This window comes from Squalius cephalus (genome assembly GCF_949319135.1).
Source record: "Squalius cephalus genome assembly, chromosome: 3".
Lineage (NCBI taxonomy): Eukaryota > Metazoa > Chordata > Actinopteri > Cypriniformes > Leuciscidae > Squalius > Squalius cephalus.
The window spans coordinates 17,351,324-17,367,644 of NC_137124.1; the positions used below are offsets into that span (position 1 = coordinate 17,351,324).

General features: G+C 36.5%; 1 protein-coding gene across 1 annotated transcript in view; it reads left to right on the forward strand.

Moving 5' to 3' along the window:
* The first annotated feature begins 1,279 nt into the window (after positions 1-1,279).
* The window catches only part of ppp2r5b (protein phosphatase 2, regulatory subunit B', beta), a 23,378-nt gene continuing 8,336 nt past the window's right edge, over positions 1,280-16,321 (forward strand). The window contains exons 1-7 of the mRNA XM_079867145.1: positions 1,280-2,932; positions 9,196-9,392; positions 10,617-10,718; positions 10,871-10,963; positions 11,875-12,005; positions 12,113-12,172; positions 13,710-13,818. Of these exons, the coding sequence (XP_079723271.1) occupies positions 2,737-2,932; positions 9,196-9,392; positions 10,617-10,718; positions 10,871-10,963; positions 11,875-12,005; positions 12,113-12,172; positions 13,710-13,818 (888 nt within the window). The 5' untranslated portion in view covers positions 1,280-2,736. The remainder of the gene's footprint in view (positions 2,933-9,195; positions 9,393-10,616; positions 10,719-10,870; positions 10,964-11,874; positions 12,006-12,112; positions 12,173-13,709; positions 13,819-16,321) is intronic.

A 16,321-nucleotide genomic window follows, 5' to 3' on the forward strand; every position in this document is an offset into this window, starting at 1 on the left:
CTAGTAATGCAATAAAACATTAATTTAAATGTAACATAAAACCCTAAAGTACATAAATGATTAGAAAAACTAAGAAACATAGTTATTTCAAAGAAAATACATACATCAAAATGGGAAATGTCACGCAGGGAATTCTGGGAATGTAAATTTACGGTGTTTTTTTCACTGTAAATTATACAATTACGTTATTTTTCACTTCCAAAAACTGTCAATTTAACCATATTTTACTGTAAAATTACATTAAATGTAAGGTATATCTATTACAGTTATCCTGCATATATAAGGAAACTTACTTTTAACAAATTAACAGGTTTACTGTCGCATTTTTAGTCTTTTACTGTTAAAATCACGATAATTTATTACTATACACAGTACCAGAAAATCAGAACCAGAATCCTGAAAAAATTCATTCCACAAAAATATTAAGCAGCACAACAGTGATGTTAATATTTTTGTGGAAACTGATTTTTTTTTAAATATTATTTTTATTATAATAATCAGAAAATCAGCATATTAGTATGATTTTTGAAAGATCATGTGAGATAATATTTTTGATCAAATAAATGCAGTCTTGGTGAGATTAAGAGACTACTTTTAAAAACATTAAAAAACATTTCTACTTTTGGGTATACGTGTGTGAGTGTGTCCAGGTGGTGTAACTGGTTGTATATTGCCAAAGTGTCATCAAAAATAAATGGCATGAGCAGTTTGGAGTATGTGTGTGTGTGCGCGCATGGGCAAATATCATGATTTTTTGAGTCATCAATATCAAGACATTTTCTTGGATATTAGTCCACTCTATTTGGCCTCAACAAAAAGGTTCCTCATCATAAAAAGATCTGAATATCTGATTATTATTATTATTATTATTATTTATTTTTTTTGCTGTATAATAGAGAAAACGTCTTGATATTGGTGACTCAGAAAATTTAAATTTAAAGAATATATATATATATATATATATATATATATATATATATATATATATATATATATATGAATGAATATATGACTTTTATAGGAAGGCTATGAATTCATTATGAATTTCAAGGTAAATATGAATTTACCTTGAAAAACGTGTGAAAATGTTTTCGAACAACTGGGCATTTTTAGAGACATTAAATCATAAATATTAGAAAATATAAACATTTTTAAGAACTTGATTGTTCAAATAATTATTTTTGTTCTTTTTATATTCTTCTTTATCATTGACTCATTTATACACTTAAAACGATCAATCAATAGCAAAAGCACTCAATCCTTCTCAGTGGTACAGCAGGGGATGGTCTCTCGATAGCCAAAACGCCCATAACGTTCAGCATCACATTTAGTAGTCTTCTAGGTAGGTCAGCGACACGTCGTCGGTCGGTTAATATCACAAAACGCGTGTTCGATAAATACTTAGCGACGGACTGAACAAAAATCAGCGGTAACAGCGACGGGTGAACGCGCGAAATAATGAACGAATGAAGCAAGAACAATGGCCAACCTGACAGTCCCAAAACACAGCGGCTAACAGAGACTGTGTCAGCCAGTGAGAGAGGGAGGAGAAGGGAAGGGGCTGAGGTAGAAAACAGCTGTCTGATAACGATAGGGATGATATAAAAACAAATAGCACATATATGGTCGCTTAAACGGTGAATAGAGCAAACGGTATAACCATAACATCGCGACGTCTAGAAACGGATCGCGTAAATGTAGGATGAGTAAGTAAATAAATAAATAAGAGCGCGTGAGCGTCATCTGCAGTGTGTAGCATCTACATCTACTTGCACCACCTGAAGACAACGACCGACACTGGCTGCTGGGAAATAAAGAAACGGGGGGAAAAACACGAGTTATCAGCGGAGAGGAAGGACGACGGACAAAATCAGCGAGACTGTCCTTGTTATATCCTTGTGATAGGAGTAATTGAACAGCGGTTCCTTGTATTTGAGGGAAGGAGGTAGAAGGGGGTATCAGTGCTGCAGCGGCCGCCGTGATGCTTTACACATGTAGGCACGTTTGAAGCAGTTCATCCCCGCCCTGTGTGGATCTGACCGAACCGAACCGACTGTACAATAACGGATTTAATAGGGGGACGCTGGACGGCTCTGAAAAGGACTTGAGGCGCAGAGCTGGGGACTGGTAATATGACGATAACATTTAATTAATAAGAGATGCATTTGAACCTGTATGGAGGAGATAAATGACGGGATTTAAATCGCCCATTTGTTTTTCAGCATGGATTAATTGGCCCATGATCACTGGATAGAAGGCTTATTACGTCCGAGTTTTAATACAGTAGCCTACCGATTTATGCCTCTAGCCTATAAATATTTAAATAAAGACCAAATTTAGGCCGATGACTTTCTGATGACGACAGTACGGCAGAGATGTCTTTATTGTAGAAATATGTGTTCACACCGGTATCTCTTCATAAAGATATAGACAATTACATTCACCCTTGTGCTTATTCCCACGTCTAATCTCGTTTTTTTGGGGGGGTTTAATGTAACACGAGCGAGAGACGCGTCAAATTGAACACTGATAGCTTTTACTTCTACCATCCCTCTGTCTACAATTTAGACCAGGTTAGATAACTTCTGCCTTTAGTCGATCCCTGCCTGTCCATTTGACTTTTTCAATCCAAGAAAAAAAATATTTCTGACTCAATAACAAGGCGCTTTGAGTGCCTATTCCGGCTGTTGGCTTCCTCCTTCGAACAGTCTTCTGCCGAGAACCACCTTTGCAGCGATGGAGACCCCCACGAAGCTACCTCCGTCGAGCCCATCCTCGCCGACCACGGGCTTCTCTGTGCCGAGCGCGGAGAAGGTAGACGGCTTCCCCCGCCGCTCGATGCGCCGTGCCCGGCAGCGACGGTCCCACAGCTCCTCACAGTTCCGCTATCAGAGCTCCCAGGTGGAGCTCACGCCGCTGCCCTTACTTAAAGGTAGGTTCCTTTAACTGGGACGTGAGGTGGTTTGTTTTTAATGTTTTAATGACATGTTATTTAGCAAGTAACGAGAATAGTTATTCATTCCCTGATACAAAAATAGACTATTACAGCCATTTTGGTGAACTCCGTGTCTTCTTGAGCATCCTTAAGAGATGGTACCTCCACAAGGACTTCAAATGTAACTAAATCTTCCGAGGAGCACAGCTAGACTCAGCAGATTTTCCTTTAATGCTTCCATCATTCAAGGGTACATAATTTAAAAGATGTACTTTTTTTTTTTTTGACTGAACTGAACTTGTGGCTATACTGGAAATGGGGGGTTGTAACATTAAATTCAACTCAACTTAAATATTGTGTGTAGCAGAAAGTTAACTAAATACCAAATAAGATTAGATGTATCAAAGTAACTCAAATGAGTCTATTGCAGTACTAGTTAGCATGATAATCTGCAAGAATCGCAGGAAAGAAGAAACTGTTCATTGCAGTGGGATTTGCATAGTAATCATTAAGTAAAGCAACATAAACCATATCTGGCTTAAGAACACATTGTATAACATCTTCAGTCAATCATAGTCCCATGCAAAGCTTGCTGGGAATCTGAAATCCATTGTGCAGTTTTAATGAATGGCAATAAAAATTATTCAATAAGTCCAACACAAATGCATTAGTAAATGATTCACAATGATTCACAAATGCACAAGTAAACTTCTGTTTTACTAATTAAAGGGATGGTTCACCCCAAAATTAAGATTCTGTCATCATTTACTCACCCTCAAGTTGTTCTAAACCTGCATGAATTGAGGGTATGCATTGATGTCACTTTCCCGCTGGACACCCCCTTAGCCGGACTGAGTGGCAAAAGAGCCTGCTGAATGACTGGATTTAATAGGGAAAACTGCAAAAAGGAGACTAAAACAAACGATTATTAGTTTAAACTAAAGGTTGGACTCAATATAGTGTTACTTACAAATGACCAAAGATCCAGTGATCCATGGATATTGGCATGCAGCCAGGAATCGTGGAATCGTGTTTCCTGACATTTATATGTGCCTGATTTACACGCTGGGGGAAATACATAAAGCAAATGTGCCTGTGAACGCTTTATATAAATACAATATAGGTAAGTCTAAATCCAGGTGATCACTTATATCAATGTTATATAATATATCGTCATATCGTCCAGCCCTAAAACTTTTATAGTTTTTGTCAGTGTTTATTTAAAAATATTCAATTATGCAGAATATAATATCGTAAATATTTAAGTAGAGTTGTCAATACAATATATAACAATACAATATATAGGGTATGTATGATTTAACCCCAAAATTCAACATATTGACACAAAATGATAACTGCAAATCGACGTTTCACTGTCTGGAGTCCAGTTGTTTCTGTGAATTGCAGCGATACATTTGCTTCTCTTTTCTCTACGGCACTCTGTAAGAATATATTTCAGATTTCTTGACAAATCTATTTGTAGCTCTTTCAATGCATCTCTCTCAATCTCAAAGCTCTTTCCCGTTTTAGATGTGTTTTGTGTGTTTTTTTGCGGCATTCACGCTGAAAACCAATGCTGCCAGTCAGTCTTTTTGTCACTCAGTGGGCGTAACCACAGTCACTCCAGCTGATGGTGATGTCACGTGCATACCCTCTATACATTAAAATCAATTCTGCTGAACACAAAAGAAGACATTTTGAAGAATTTTGGTAGCCAAACAGTTGATGGGCCCCATTGACTTCTGGGCCCCAACTGTTTGGTTACCAACATTCTTCAAAATATCTTCTTTTGTGTTCAGCAGAAGAGAGAAACTCATACAGGTTTGGAACAACTTGAGGGTGAGTAAATGATGGCAGAATTTTCATTTTTGAGTGAACTGTCCCTTTAAGTGGATTGAATGCAATGAAATTAAGTAGGAATTGTGTTGCATTAACTCAATTTAACTAAAGCAAAAAAAATTTTTTTGAATGCAATCTTCTTTCCAGTTGCATTGACTTAGTCATTGCCAAGTTCTTTGCAAGTTTATGAATCTTTGTGGTTAAAAGCATCCTCAGTCTGAAGACCCTGATATTTACACTTCCATATGCTCATTTCGGTCATCCACCTGAAGTGAGGGAAAAACTCTTAAGTGTCTGGGGAGCTACTGATCATATTTGTGGAGGGTAGCCCAAGTCTTAAATAAGCAATTGGATTATGATGCATACGAGTAGATGCATTGTAGAGTTGCTATGAATAACCACAAATAATACAGTGTTGTCCCACAGTATTTCATGGATGGCAATAAATTTCATTGGTTTTCCAAGTTCTCACACAACTTCATGATTCACACTTCAGCAGGATATGATTCACCTCCTCTAATTCAGGAATCATCTGAGTTACATTTCCAGTGAAGTAAGATTTAGTGGTGCCAGTTTTAATGAGACTCTCCAGCTGAGGTTTTGCTGCCAGTTGGTGTGTCACAGGGGGTCCAGACTGAGCCTCTGTCCTGCTTAACCAGCCAACTGACCTGCTTTTAGTCATTCACATGACACTGAGATACATCTCCTGTGTTAATCAATGTCTGTCTCTTTTACTCTTACTAGGTCCAGTAGATTTAACTTCAGCGCTATGACTGACTAGGTTTAGCTCTGGTTTTATTTCTTAACCCATAACTGTATAAAATGCGCAGTGTTGGTCTATCTTTGTGGTATTCTGCATGCTTGTGTTAGATTATACCTCATAAAACTTGAGTTTATGGCAGTTATGGATTGGCAAACGTCTACTATCAGTGTGCTAAAAAGTTGTGTTTTTTTTTGTTTAACATGTACCTGCTACAGATTTAAGCTCCATTAATGGCACAGGATATTTAGATGTGACATATATAATGCTCTTTAAACACAAGATTAGCTTAGTGGAGCATGACAGACACTACCTAATATAGAACCTGTGAGTGTTTGTTGGGGCTGTGAATTTACCTGTGAGCCCCTGTCTGTGCTTGTGTGTAATAGAAAGTAAGTGAAGAAAACAGCTGAGATGCTCTATCAGTCCAAAACATGACCGGAATCTTTAATTGGTTTACCAGCCAAAAATATGGCCAACACTGCCAGGTTTGCTAGCTTGGGTTATTAGTTACCGGGAAAAAAGACTGCAGGCTGCAGTATTGTGAGCCATTGGTGGTGTTTATTCTCATTTGTAAACATTCAAATTCTGCTCTTCAAGTTCATTTGTGTTGTTGTTTCTACTTAAGTCTCTGGAGTGACTTCACTACTAGTCCTCGTGAGTTTGTGAGCGTGTGTCTCTGTAAATAGCTGTCACTGCTGGAAGGAAAGTGTTTTCCAATTGGACAATGGGCAGCTCAGAGCTCTCAGCCTCATTCGCATAGTGACTCGTCTACACATTCAAAACTCATCAATTTCATAAGTGAAACAGAAATGAGAGTGCTTGTTGGGTTAGCCATGACAGCATCTCATATCTATTAGCAATAACCTTTGAGTGTGAAGATTACTGTACTGTTATTTTGCAGTTGTGAATCATTATTTCAGGGTAAGAACATAGTGGTGGGTATATATCTGCCTTCTTCTTCCTGCAGGGTCCAGCTGGTCAGGGCTGGTGTAAGGTTACAGTACACAGAAGGCCTGCTCCCTCTCTGGCCTCCTTCGATCAATAAAGAGGGCAAGAGAGGAAGAGGGAGAGAATAAAAGAGGGAGTGAGTGATTATCGAGACAGGGAAGAGAAAAAGAGCATTAGAGAAAGCGAGAGAGTGAAATGGATAAGCATGTGAAGCTGTAAGTGCAGGAACAGTGTACCGAGGGAGAGTTATTGTTGAGGACAAAATGTAGAAAAGGGATCCCCCACCCACAGTAATATTGTGAATTATTTAAGTATTATTAACATGTAACATAACAGTTTTCTATTTTAATATATTTTAAAATGTAATTTATTCCTGTGATGGTACTTTCAGCAGCCATTACTCCAGTCTTCAGTGTCACATGATCCTTCAGAAATCATTCTAATTTGCCAATTTGGTTCTTAAAAAACATTTATTATTATTATCAATGTTGAAAATAGTTGTTTAATATCCTTTTGTTATTGTTTTCAGGATAGAACTTTCAAAAGAACAGCATTTATTTAAACAAGTTTTTTTTTTTTTAGCATTGTAAAAGTCTTTACTGTCACTTTTAATGATAAGTATATACTGTATATGTATACATATCTTTATCCTAGGACTAGCAGAACTGCACCAGTCACTTAAACTGTTTTGCAGTTAAATGATCAGATTAACATCATGATGTCCATATTATTTGAAGACCATTCCACATTCTCAAAAAAAATCTCATGTGAGACGTGGCAGTTCAAAACTCCTGTTTTGTCATGCATTATTTTTGCTTGGCTGTTTTATGGGTTGTGGTGGCTCAAAAATACAGGAACTCAACAGCCACACAAACACAGTAATAACTCTTTAAACAGAAAGACTTTTCCCATTAAAATCACAGAAAGAGATCCACAGAGAGAATGAGAGTGAGAGAGGGATGGAGAGGAGGGGTAAAAGGAGATCATGAGGAGAGGAACAAGGAAGAGGGATGACATCATCTCTCCTGCTCTCTCTGCACTGTTTTCTTTCCCTATACTATGCATCTCTCTCTCTCTCTCTCTCTCTCTCTCTCTCTCTCTCTCTCTCTCTCTCTCTCTCTCTCTCTCTCTCTCTCTCTCTCTCTCTCTACGTCCCACTGTTGCTTATTGGCCACTATATTTAGCAGCTTTGCATGTTCAACATTACAGCATGTTTAGAGTGACGACTGGTCTAACTAGAGTGATATCATTCAACTTTAGACGTAAAACTGCTGCTACGTTTTTCAATATTATAGTTTTCACATTCTTTCCATGATTTAAGCTCATTTCAAATACAAATTGTATTAATTCTCTCAGTTCTCAGCTTCGCTCTTCCTCTAATTCGCTGTACATCTCCAGTTCCTCTTGTCTCCACCCTCTTTCTCTCTCTCACACTTTTCCCAAGACAATTTCGTTTTTCTGTTCAGACTGCTGTGGCTGTGTCATGCTCTTTTGCACCTTATCCTTCCCCCGGTCTACAAACAATCACACCAGCCTCTTTTCATCACATTCACTTCAGCAATCGTCATTTTCGCTTTGTTGATTTCTTGGTCTATCTGTCTCCTTTGACTTTACCTGCTGCACTCTGACTCTAGGTTGACTCTAGCTGTGGCAGACTGTGAATGTTAAGACTAATCCATTTTTAATGGAGAGTAATTGTACGAAGTAGCAGGCTGAGGCTAAAGAAAAAGAGATTGAGAGGCAGAGAGAGAGATTCACATGTCGAAGTACAAGAACAGTAGGGTATGTAGTTGTGTTGAGTTTTTAAATGAATGGAGTAGATTGTCATGGTTATTGTGCCTCGAGGCGCTATGTCCACAGAGGGCCGAGACAGCGCAGGGTTAAAGATAGCACCCGCTAATCCTGTTAGCACCACACGCCTCCACTCATTTCTCATTAGCATCCCGTCCGTCCACTTCAAGAAATCTGCATTAATATACTCTGTCTATAGATCCAAGTGTCTATAGATCCAACCATCTTTAATGTAATTGTTCTGTTGGAGAGCATAAATATAAAGGTTCTTTACTGGCATTGATGTCTCCATGAAGAAACTTAGCATCCATGGAACTTTTCCATTGCACAAAAGGTTCTTTATAGTGGGAAAAGGCTCTCAAGATGATCAAAAATGTTCTTCACTACACTAAGAAAAAACTGTTTTTAAAGACTGTTCACAGAAAGGTTCTTTGGGGAACCCAAAAATGTTCTTCTATTGCATCGCTTTACACTCTTAGAAGAAAAGGTTCTGTTAAACTTGAAAGAATTATGCAATCATTTAAGACATTAGAATCTTTTTTGCATAAAAGGTTGTTTAAATTGAGTAAATAACACTTGGGTTCAATGTAGAAACCCACTGGACTTTGTTTTCTAAGAGTGTAGCATTACAAAAAATGATACAGTTATGGTCATATATCATATTTATGTGCATGGGATTTCAAGATTCTTTCTGGTTTTATCATGGTATGTTTTTTAGAAAAAGAAGAAAAAACATCACATTTACATTTATGCATTTAGCAGACACCTTTATCCATATTAGCAATGTTCATAGTATACAATGCCTGGCTTATTGGGAAGCTAGACTAGGGAAAATATAGTAAAGTCATGGTAAATGTGCAGTGTATTTGTGTGTATACATGTATATTAGATTACATGTCCTCTCCTTCCTGTCCCTCAGATGCTCCAGTGGCAGAACTTCATGACTTGTTCTGTAAGAAGCTGCAGCAGTGTTGTGTGCTTTTTGACTTTCTGGATTGTGTCGCCGACCTGAAGGGGAAAGAGATCAAACGGGCTGCGCTGAACGAGCTTGTGGAGAGCGTGGCCACCAGTCGCGGAGTCCTCATCGAACCCCTTTACCCAGAGGCTATTAAGATGGTGAGATGAATCGCGAAAGAGAGAAAAAGTGATGGAGTAGGATGGGATTTGATAAAAGAGCAGAGGAGGCAGAGGGAGATAAATCATTTTGAGGGATGTACAGGATCTCCAATGCACTAAAGTGCACTTAAAGACTCAGAAGCATTTACGTTTCTTTGTGTTTAGCTACATTAGCTCTGTACTGTATGTAGCTGAAATACAAAAACACCTTAATTGAGGAGCAATTGATTTTTGTTAACTGGTCCTTTTATGTTTTGATTTGAAAGACAAAGGGGGGAATTCACTAAGAATGAATTCACGGTGTCTGATGGTGCTGTTTATTTGCATATGCTTGTTTGTTTTAGCCCCTTGTTTACTAGAGGAATTATGCAAATCAAGTAACAATGACTGTTGCTCTGATCAATAGAAAATGTACTCAAATATCTTTTAAAAATTAATTCCATTTACTTGCATTCTGTCTGTGGAAATGGCACAACATTGTGCAGTTGCGCAAAGTTTTGAGAATAAGGGTGGAACCTATGCTGAGCAGTTCCAAAGAAAAGCAGCACTGAAAAGAATTACAGTGATTTAAAAGGACAGTTTTATTAAAAATGACAATTCTGTCATAATTTACTCACCCTCATGTCATTCCAAACCTGTATGACTTAATTTCTTCTGTAGAACATAAAAGAAGATTTCAATGGAAATCAATAGTAACCAATGCTGTCTGGTTACCAACATTCTTCAAAAATATATTTTGTGTTCTACAGAAAAAAGAAAGCCATGTTTGGACACAGTGTTGTGAAAATTATTATTTTTGGGTGAACTATCCCTTTAATTTAAATATTCACAGCATAAGGGAACAATTGAATATGACTATACAGTCTGCATAGGGTCTCAACTCTGGCCCTCGAGGTTCACTTACCTGCAGAGTTTTGCTCCAAACCTAATCAAATACACCTTAGACAAGATAATAAAGCTCATAAAGATTAATAGACAGTTATAGGCAGTTGAGTTTGTTTAAAGGGTTAGTTGATCCAAAAAGGAAATTTCTGTCATTAATTACTCAGTCTCATGTCGTTCCAAACCCGTAAGACCTTTGTTCATCTTCGGAACACAAATGAAGGTATTTTTGATGAAATCTGAGAGATTTCTGACCTTAGTTCTTTACATTTCATTTGCTATGGGGACGTAATGGTATTGGGGAAACAAAATACAACTTTTCAACCCCTCTTCTTCCTGTAGATCTCAGTGAACATTTTTAGAACCCTCCCACCCAGTGAGAACCCTGAGTTTGACCCAGAGGAGGATGAACCAGCTCTGGAAGCCTCCTGGCCACACTTACAGGTACATGTACATCTCAAATTCTCATACACACAAACACACTAACACATACACAGCATGGACTGAGTAAGCATTATGAGTTTTTTTATAGCTTGTGTCCCAACTCCAATGTCATTTCCTCTCTCTTTCCCTCCTATACTTTCTTTTTTATCTAGTTGGTGTATGAGTTCTTTTTACGCTTTCTTGAGAGTCCAGATTTCCAGCCTTCTCTTGCCAAGCGCTACGTGGACCAGAAGTTTGTTCTACAGGTACAGAGCTAGTATAGGTGTAGAGATATATAGAGGCTTTGTGTGATTAATAACATTTGAAAACCTTTATGTATATATATATATATATATATATATATATATATATATATATATATATATATATATATATATATATATATATATATATATATATATATATATATATATATATATATATATATAGTCTGCATATATATATATATATATATATATATATATATATAGTCTGCATATGTTTAATACAATTATATATAATTCAGTTTAATTAATAATACTATATATATATATATATATATAGTGTGATTTCAAATATTTGTAAACCCCTTGTAAACCGAAAAGACTGCATAATAGTGAATATATACTTTGCATATGTTTAATTTAATTATATGTAATTCAGTTTAATTAATAATACTATATATATATATATATATATATATATATATATTTATATATATATATATTAAATAAATAAATATTAATTTTGTATGTTATATTCTGCGTATCTTATTTTATCTGTTAAGGATCATTATTTTATCATAAATAAAATAAATATATAATGAAACAGTGTGAATGAAAATGGACAAGTAAGTGAAGTCAAGGCAATCTTAGTCCATCTTCAAGTCCAGTGTTCGGAGACAAACATTGCTATTTTGTAGTTTTGGCACACACTGTTGAACATTTTATGTTTTTTTTTCTTTTTCTTTTGGCCTTGATATCTTAGAGCAGCAATATGATATGTTAAATCATATCATAGTCAAAACACAACAGTCTACCCTCCGGGTTTGATTTTAAACTTTATCATTCACACTAATTATAAACATTCCCTTTAAGTGTCAGGACATATGATTAGTGCTTTTAATAAAGTGCAAAAAGGCTGACTTGTATGTGTGTGTGTGTGTGTGTGGATGTAGCTGCTGGAGTTATTTGACAGTGAGGACCCCAGAGAGAGAGAATATCTGAAGACTATCCTGCACCGTGTCTATGGCAAACTCCTGGGCTTGAGGGCCTACATCCGCAAACAGATCAACAACATCTTCCTCAGGTCAGACACAGTCATGTAGACAAAAAGCATGACCAGTATTAATATTACACAGACAATAACGGCTCTTTGTTCGCCTCTAAAATGTCATCTTTTTTTAAACTCTGCAGGTTCATCTATGAAACTGAGCGTTTCAATGGAGTTGCTGAACTTCTGGAAATTTTGGGAAGGTAGATACTCTTTCAAACTCACAATAGAAAGCACACTACATTTGTGTTAAAAATCAGCTCAGATGATGTTTATATAGCAAACCAATGTAAATTAGAATATTATAAGGTAGATCCCTGTGGTCTATTCATTGTTACCAGTGTTAGGAGGTACATATAAATCTTGAATGAGTAAATTATAGTTTTACACAACTTAATGTGGCAGTAGATTACTGGAGAGATGCTTTATGGTGGTGATTCAGACAAAGATCTCCGACATGAGCGCTTGCTGCATGTTCCTGCTGCCTGTTCCCCAGTCATATCTCCCTTCTTTAGCGTGTACAGCCATGTAATTCACAGCCATGTTCTCTGTCTGCGAAACCAGCGCTGCTTTGCATATTGGGTTCAATGTACACAAAATGGTGCCTCAGTGTGTTTAATAGCATAAACAAAGCAAACCTTTGACAGAGAGAAACAGGGGAAGAGAGAGACAACCAGGGGGAGGCATGAGTCAGAGTGTTGGGGATGGAGGTCTAAATTCAGGTTGATGCCAGTAGTATTTATAGTTTCTCCCACCCACACATCTCTCTGATCACTACTGAAGAGAGAATGAGGTAGAACGAGAGAGAGAGAGAGAGAGAGAGAGAGAGAGAGAGAGAGAGAGAGAGAGAGCTGTGTGTATATATATATATATATATATATATATAGATAGATCTAGATATAAATATCTTTACATAACTATATAATTTTTTTTTAAATAAAATCTTTAAAATTGAAATATATTTCAATATTTATAATATTTAATATTAATATTATTAATATTTAAACAATAAATAAAATGTATATTTCATAAAATACAGGAATATTCTACAAAATATATTTAAACAGCCTTATCAATTTTCCTTAGGAATAGAAAAAAAAGCCCAAATTTAAATCAAATATATTTTCAATTTAGAGATTTCCGAATTATTCAATTGTTTCAAATGTTTTATTTTTCAAATAATATATATATATATATATATATATATATATATATATATATATATATATATATATATATTATTTGAAAAATAAAATATAAGATATAAGCAAAGTAAAAAGAAGAAAAGAGGAAGAATGCAACAGAAGGAGAGACGGGGAAGATAACAGATAGAATTAGAGAAAGATTGAGTATGTAAAATGAGAGACAAAGAGCGAAGAAGATAGAGAGTTGATTGTAGCATAAAAGAGAAACAGCAAGACAGTGTAGATGGAATAGAATTAAATAACAGTTAAGCAATGGGAGGATCAGACTGAGTAGAAGAACAAAAATAAAACTAAAGAATTTTGAGAGAAAGAGAGGAGGAGACCGGCAGAAAGAGAGTAAGGATGTGGGGTGGGGGGGGGGGGGGTTAGTGGGAGATTAACTGATGAACAATAATGTGGTGAATGAGTGTACAGAGCATCATCAGGACGACTGATACTAATCCTGTTTATTCTCCCTTTTCTCTTTTCCGCCTCCTCTCCTCTCCTCTCCTCTCCTCTCCTCTCCTCTCCTCTCCTCTCCTCTCCTCTCTTCCAGTATCATAAATGGCTTTGCTCTGCCTCTCAAATCAGAGCACAAGCAGTTCCTGGTGAGGGTCCTGATCCCCCTGCACACTGCCAAGTCTCTCTCCATTTTCCATGCGCAGGTTAGAGTCAGACACAGCCACACTGGGGATGCACATACAGATCTCATGCTGTTAATTAATGAACTGTAATGGGATATTATACCACAAGGGGGGGCTACATACTAATGAAAATTGACTTCATACATCCACAAAAATGATCAATTGGTTTAAAGTCATTGCTAGAAAAAAAAAAAAGTTTGATATTTTCTATGCATTAACATTAATACAGTTTTTAGTGTCCAAAAGTAATTTTGGACATTTTTTGGACACTGCATTAAAGTCTGAACTCATCTTGCCTTGATGTGTGTGTGCCTATGACTGTTTACACATACAAAAGGTTGGGGTCAGTATGATTTATTAATACTTTTATTCAGCAAGGATACATTAAAGGGGTGGTTGATTATGATTTCACTTTTCTAACTTTAGTTAGTGTGTAATGTTGCTGTTTGAGCATAAACAACATCGGCAAAGTTATGATGCTCAAAGTTCAAAGCAAAGGGAGATATTTGCTTTTAAAGAAACTTTTTGCTACAACAAACGGCTGATAGGGACTACACAAGCTTCCTAAAATTTACATAACCCCCAGGAACGCGATTTATAGATTATCATGATAGAATATGCTAATGAGTGACTAGAAGATAACTTCACATAAGCTACCTAAATTCATCAACTAACCATTCAGAAATGTCCTGTTGCTTCTACATGTTGTCACTTCTTCTTGAGTCTCTCCATTGTTTGACTCCGGTTTGAACATAAAAGGCTAAATGTTTTTGAAATTTTCAGTGCATGTCTGTGTGAGGTAAAAGGACACAAGCTGTTGAAGCTCCGCCCTCTGTGCCGGGAGCAGCAGCTCATTTGCATTTAAAGGGACAGACACAAAAACAGTGTGTTTTTGCTCACCCTGAAACAGTGACAATTTTAACATGCTATATAAAAATATCTGTGGGGTATTTTGAGCTAAAACTTCACATACACACCCTGGGGACATCAGAAACTTATTTTACATCTTGTGAAAAGGGCATTATGCCACCCCTTTAAATTGATAATTTGCTTTATTACAAGTAATTTATATTTCAAATAAATTCTGTTTAATAGTTTAATCAAAGAATAAAAAAGTATCATGGTTTCCACAAAAATATTAAGCAGCATAGCTGGTTTCATCATTGATAATAATAAGAAATGTTTCTTGAGCTCCAAATAAGCATGATTTCTGAAGGATCATGTGACACTGAATGGAGTAATGATGCTGAAAATTCAGCATTGCCATCACAGGAGTACTTTTAATTTTAAAATATATTAAAATGTAAACAATAATTTTTAATCGAAATAATATTTCAAAATATTACTGTTTTACTGTATTTTTCGTTTTACTGTATTTGATCAAATAAATACATCCTTGGTGAGCATAAATATCTTACCGACCCCGACCCCATTCTTACAATAGATTCAGTATATTATTCCTCATATTAACAGCATGTTATGTCTGAAAAGTGCTTTAGTAATACTAGTACTGCCTGTTTGTATATGTCTATAAGTGTGTGTGTGTATTCTGAAAGTGCTTGTCCTACATTCCTACACTCGCCCTTTCCCTTGTCAATATCACCCCATCCATAATTCAGTGCCCACACTCCGGGCTGTTTATACTTCCTACTCGCCACAAGGACATATAGAGCTCTCCCAGGGAATGCCTTTGGGTGGCCAGACTTATTTTATGTAGCTTCCATAGAAACAGAAGGACAGCGCAGCCAAATCCTTAATCACACTTCCCTCAAGGCTTCTTCAGAACATCACACGTTTCTAGAGAGCTCTTAGCGAGATGAAAGGCTAAATACCGAACTCTATTTTTATAAACGGTTTTGTCACCAGTATTAAGTGTGCATTTCAGTGATTCTTTTGCCCTCCGTGTAACCCGTGGCTGTTGTGATTTGGTTACTATTTTATTTGTTTGCATAGGAACTAATGGTGAGTGGTTGAGTTAAGTCTGGGGGATTTATCCTGGATGATTAGAGCTTAGTCCCCATTGAGCCTCAAACTACTGAGTGACACCAGGGGATATTTTTTCACTGAGGTGTCTCTAGGGTATGGGATTTTTATCTCGTGCCAAGTTAAAACATACCAAAGCCTTGTAAAGTGTTGAGAGTTAATCTTAGTTTTACCTTAATTGCCAGTAATTTACAGTTTACGGTTGGTTCTCAGGTAGACAAAATATACGAACACGCACGCACACACACACACACACACACACACACACGCGCACACACACACACACACACACACACACACACACACACACACACACACACACACACACACACACACACACACACACACACACACACACACACACACACACACAGTGAGAATTACATAAGTGAGAATTACATCATTTTCACAACTGTCAGATATAAAGTCACAATTATGAAAAAGAAAGTAGCAATTATGACATAAAGGCACAAAAGTGAGATGTAAAGTTTCAGATTTAAGATTTGCAATTTTGAGATATAAAGTTACAAACAAAGAAATT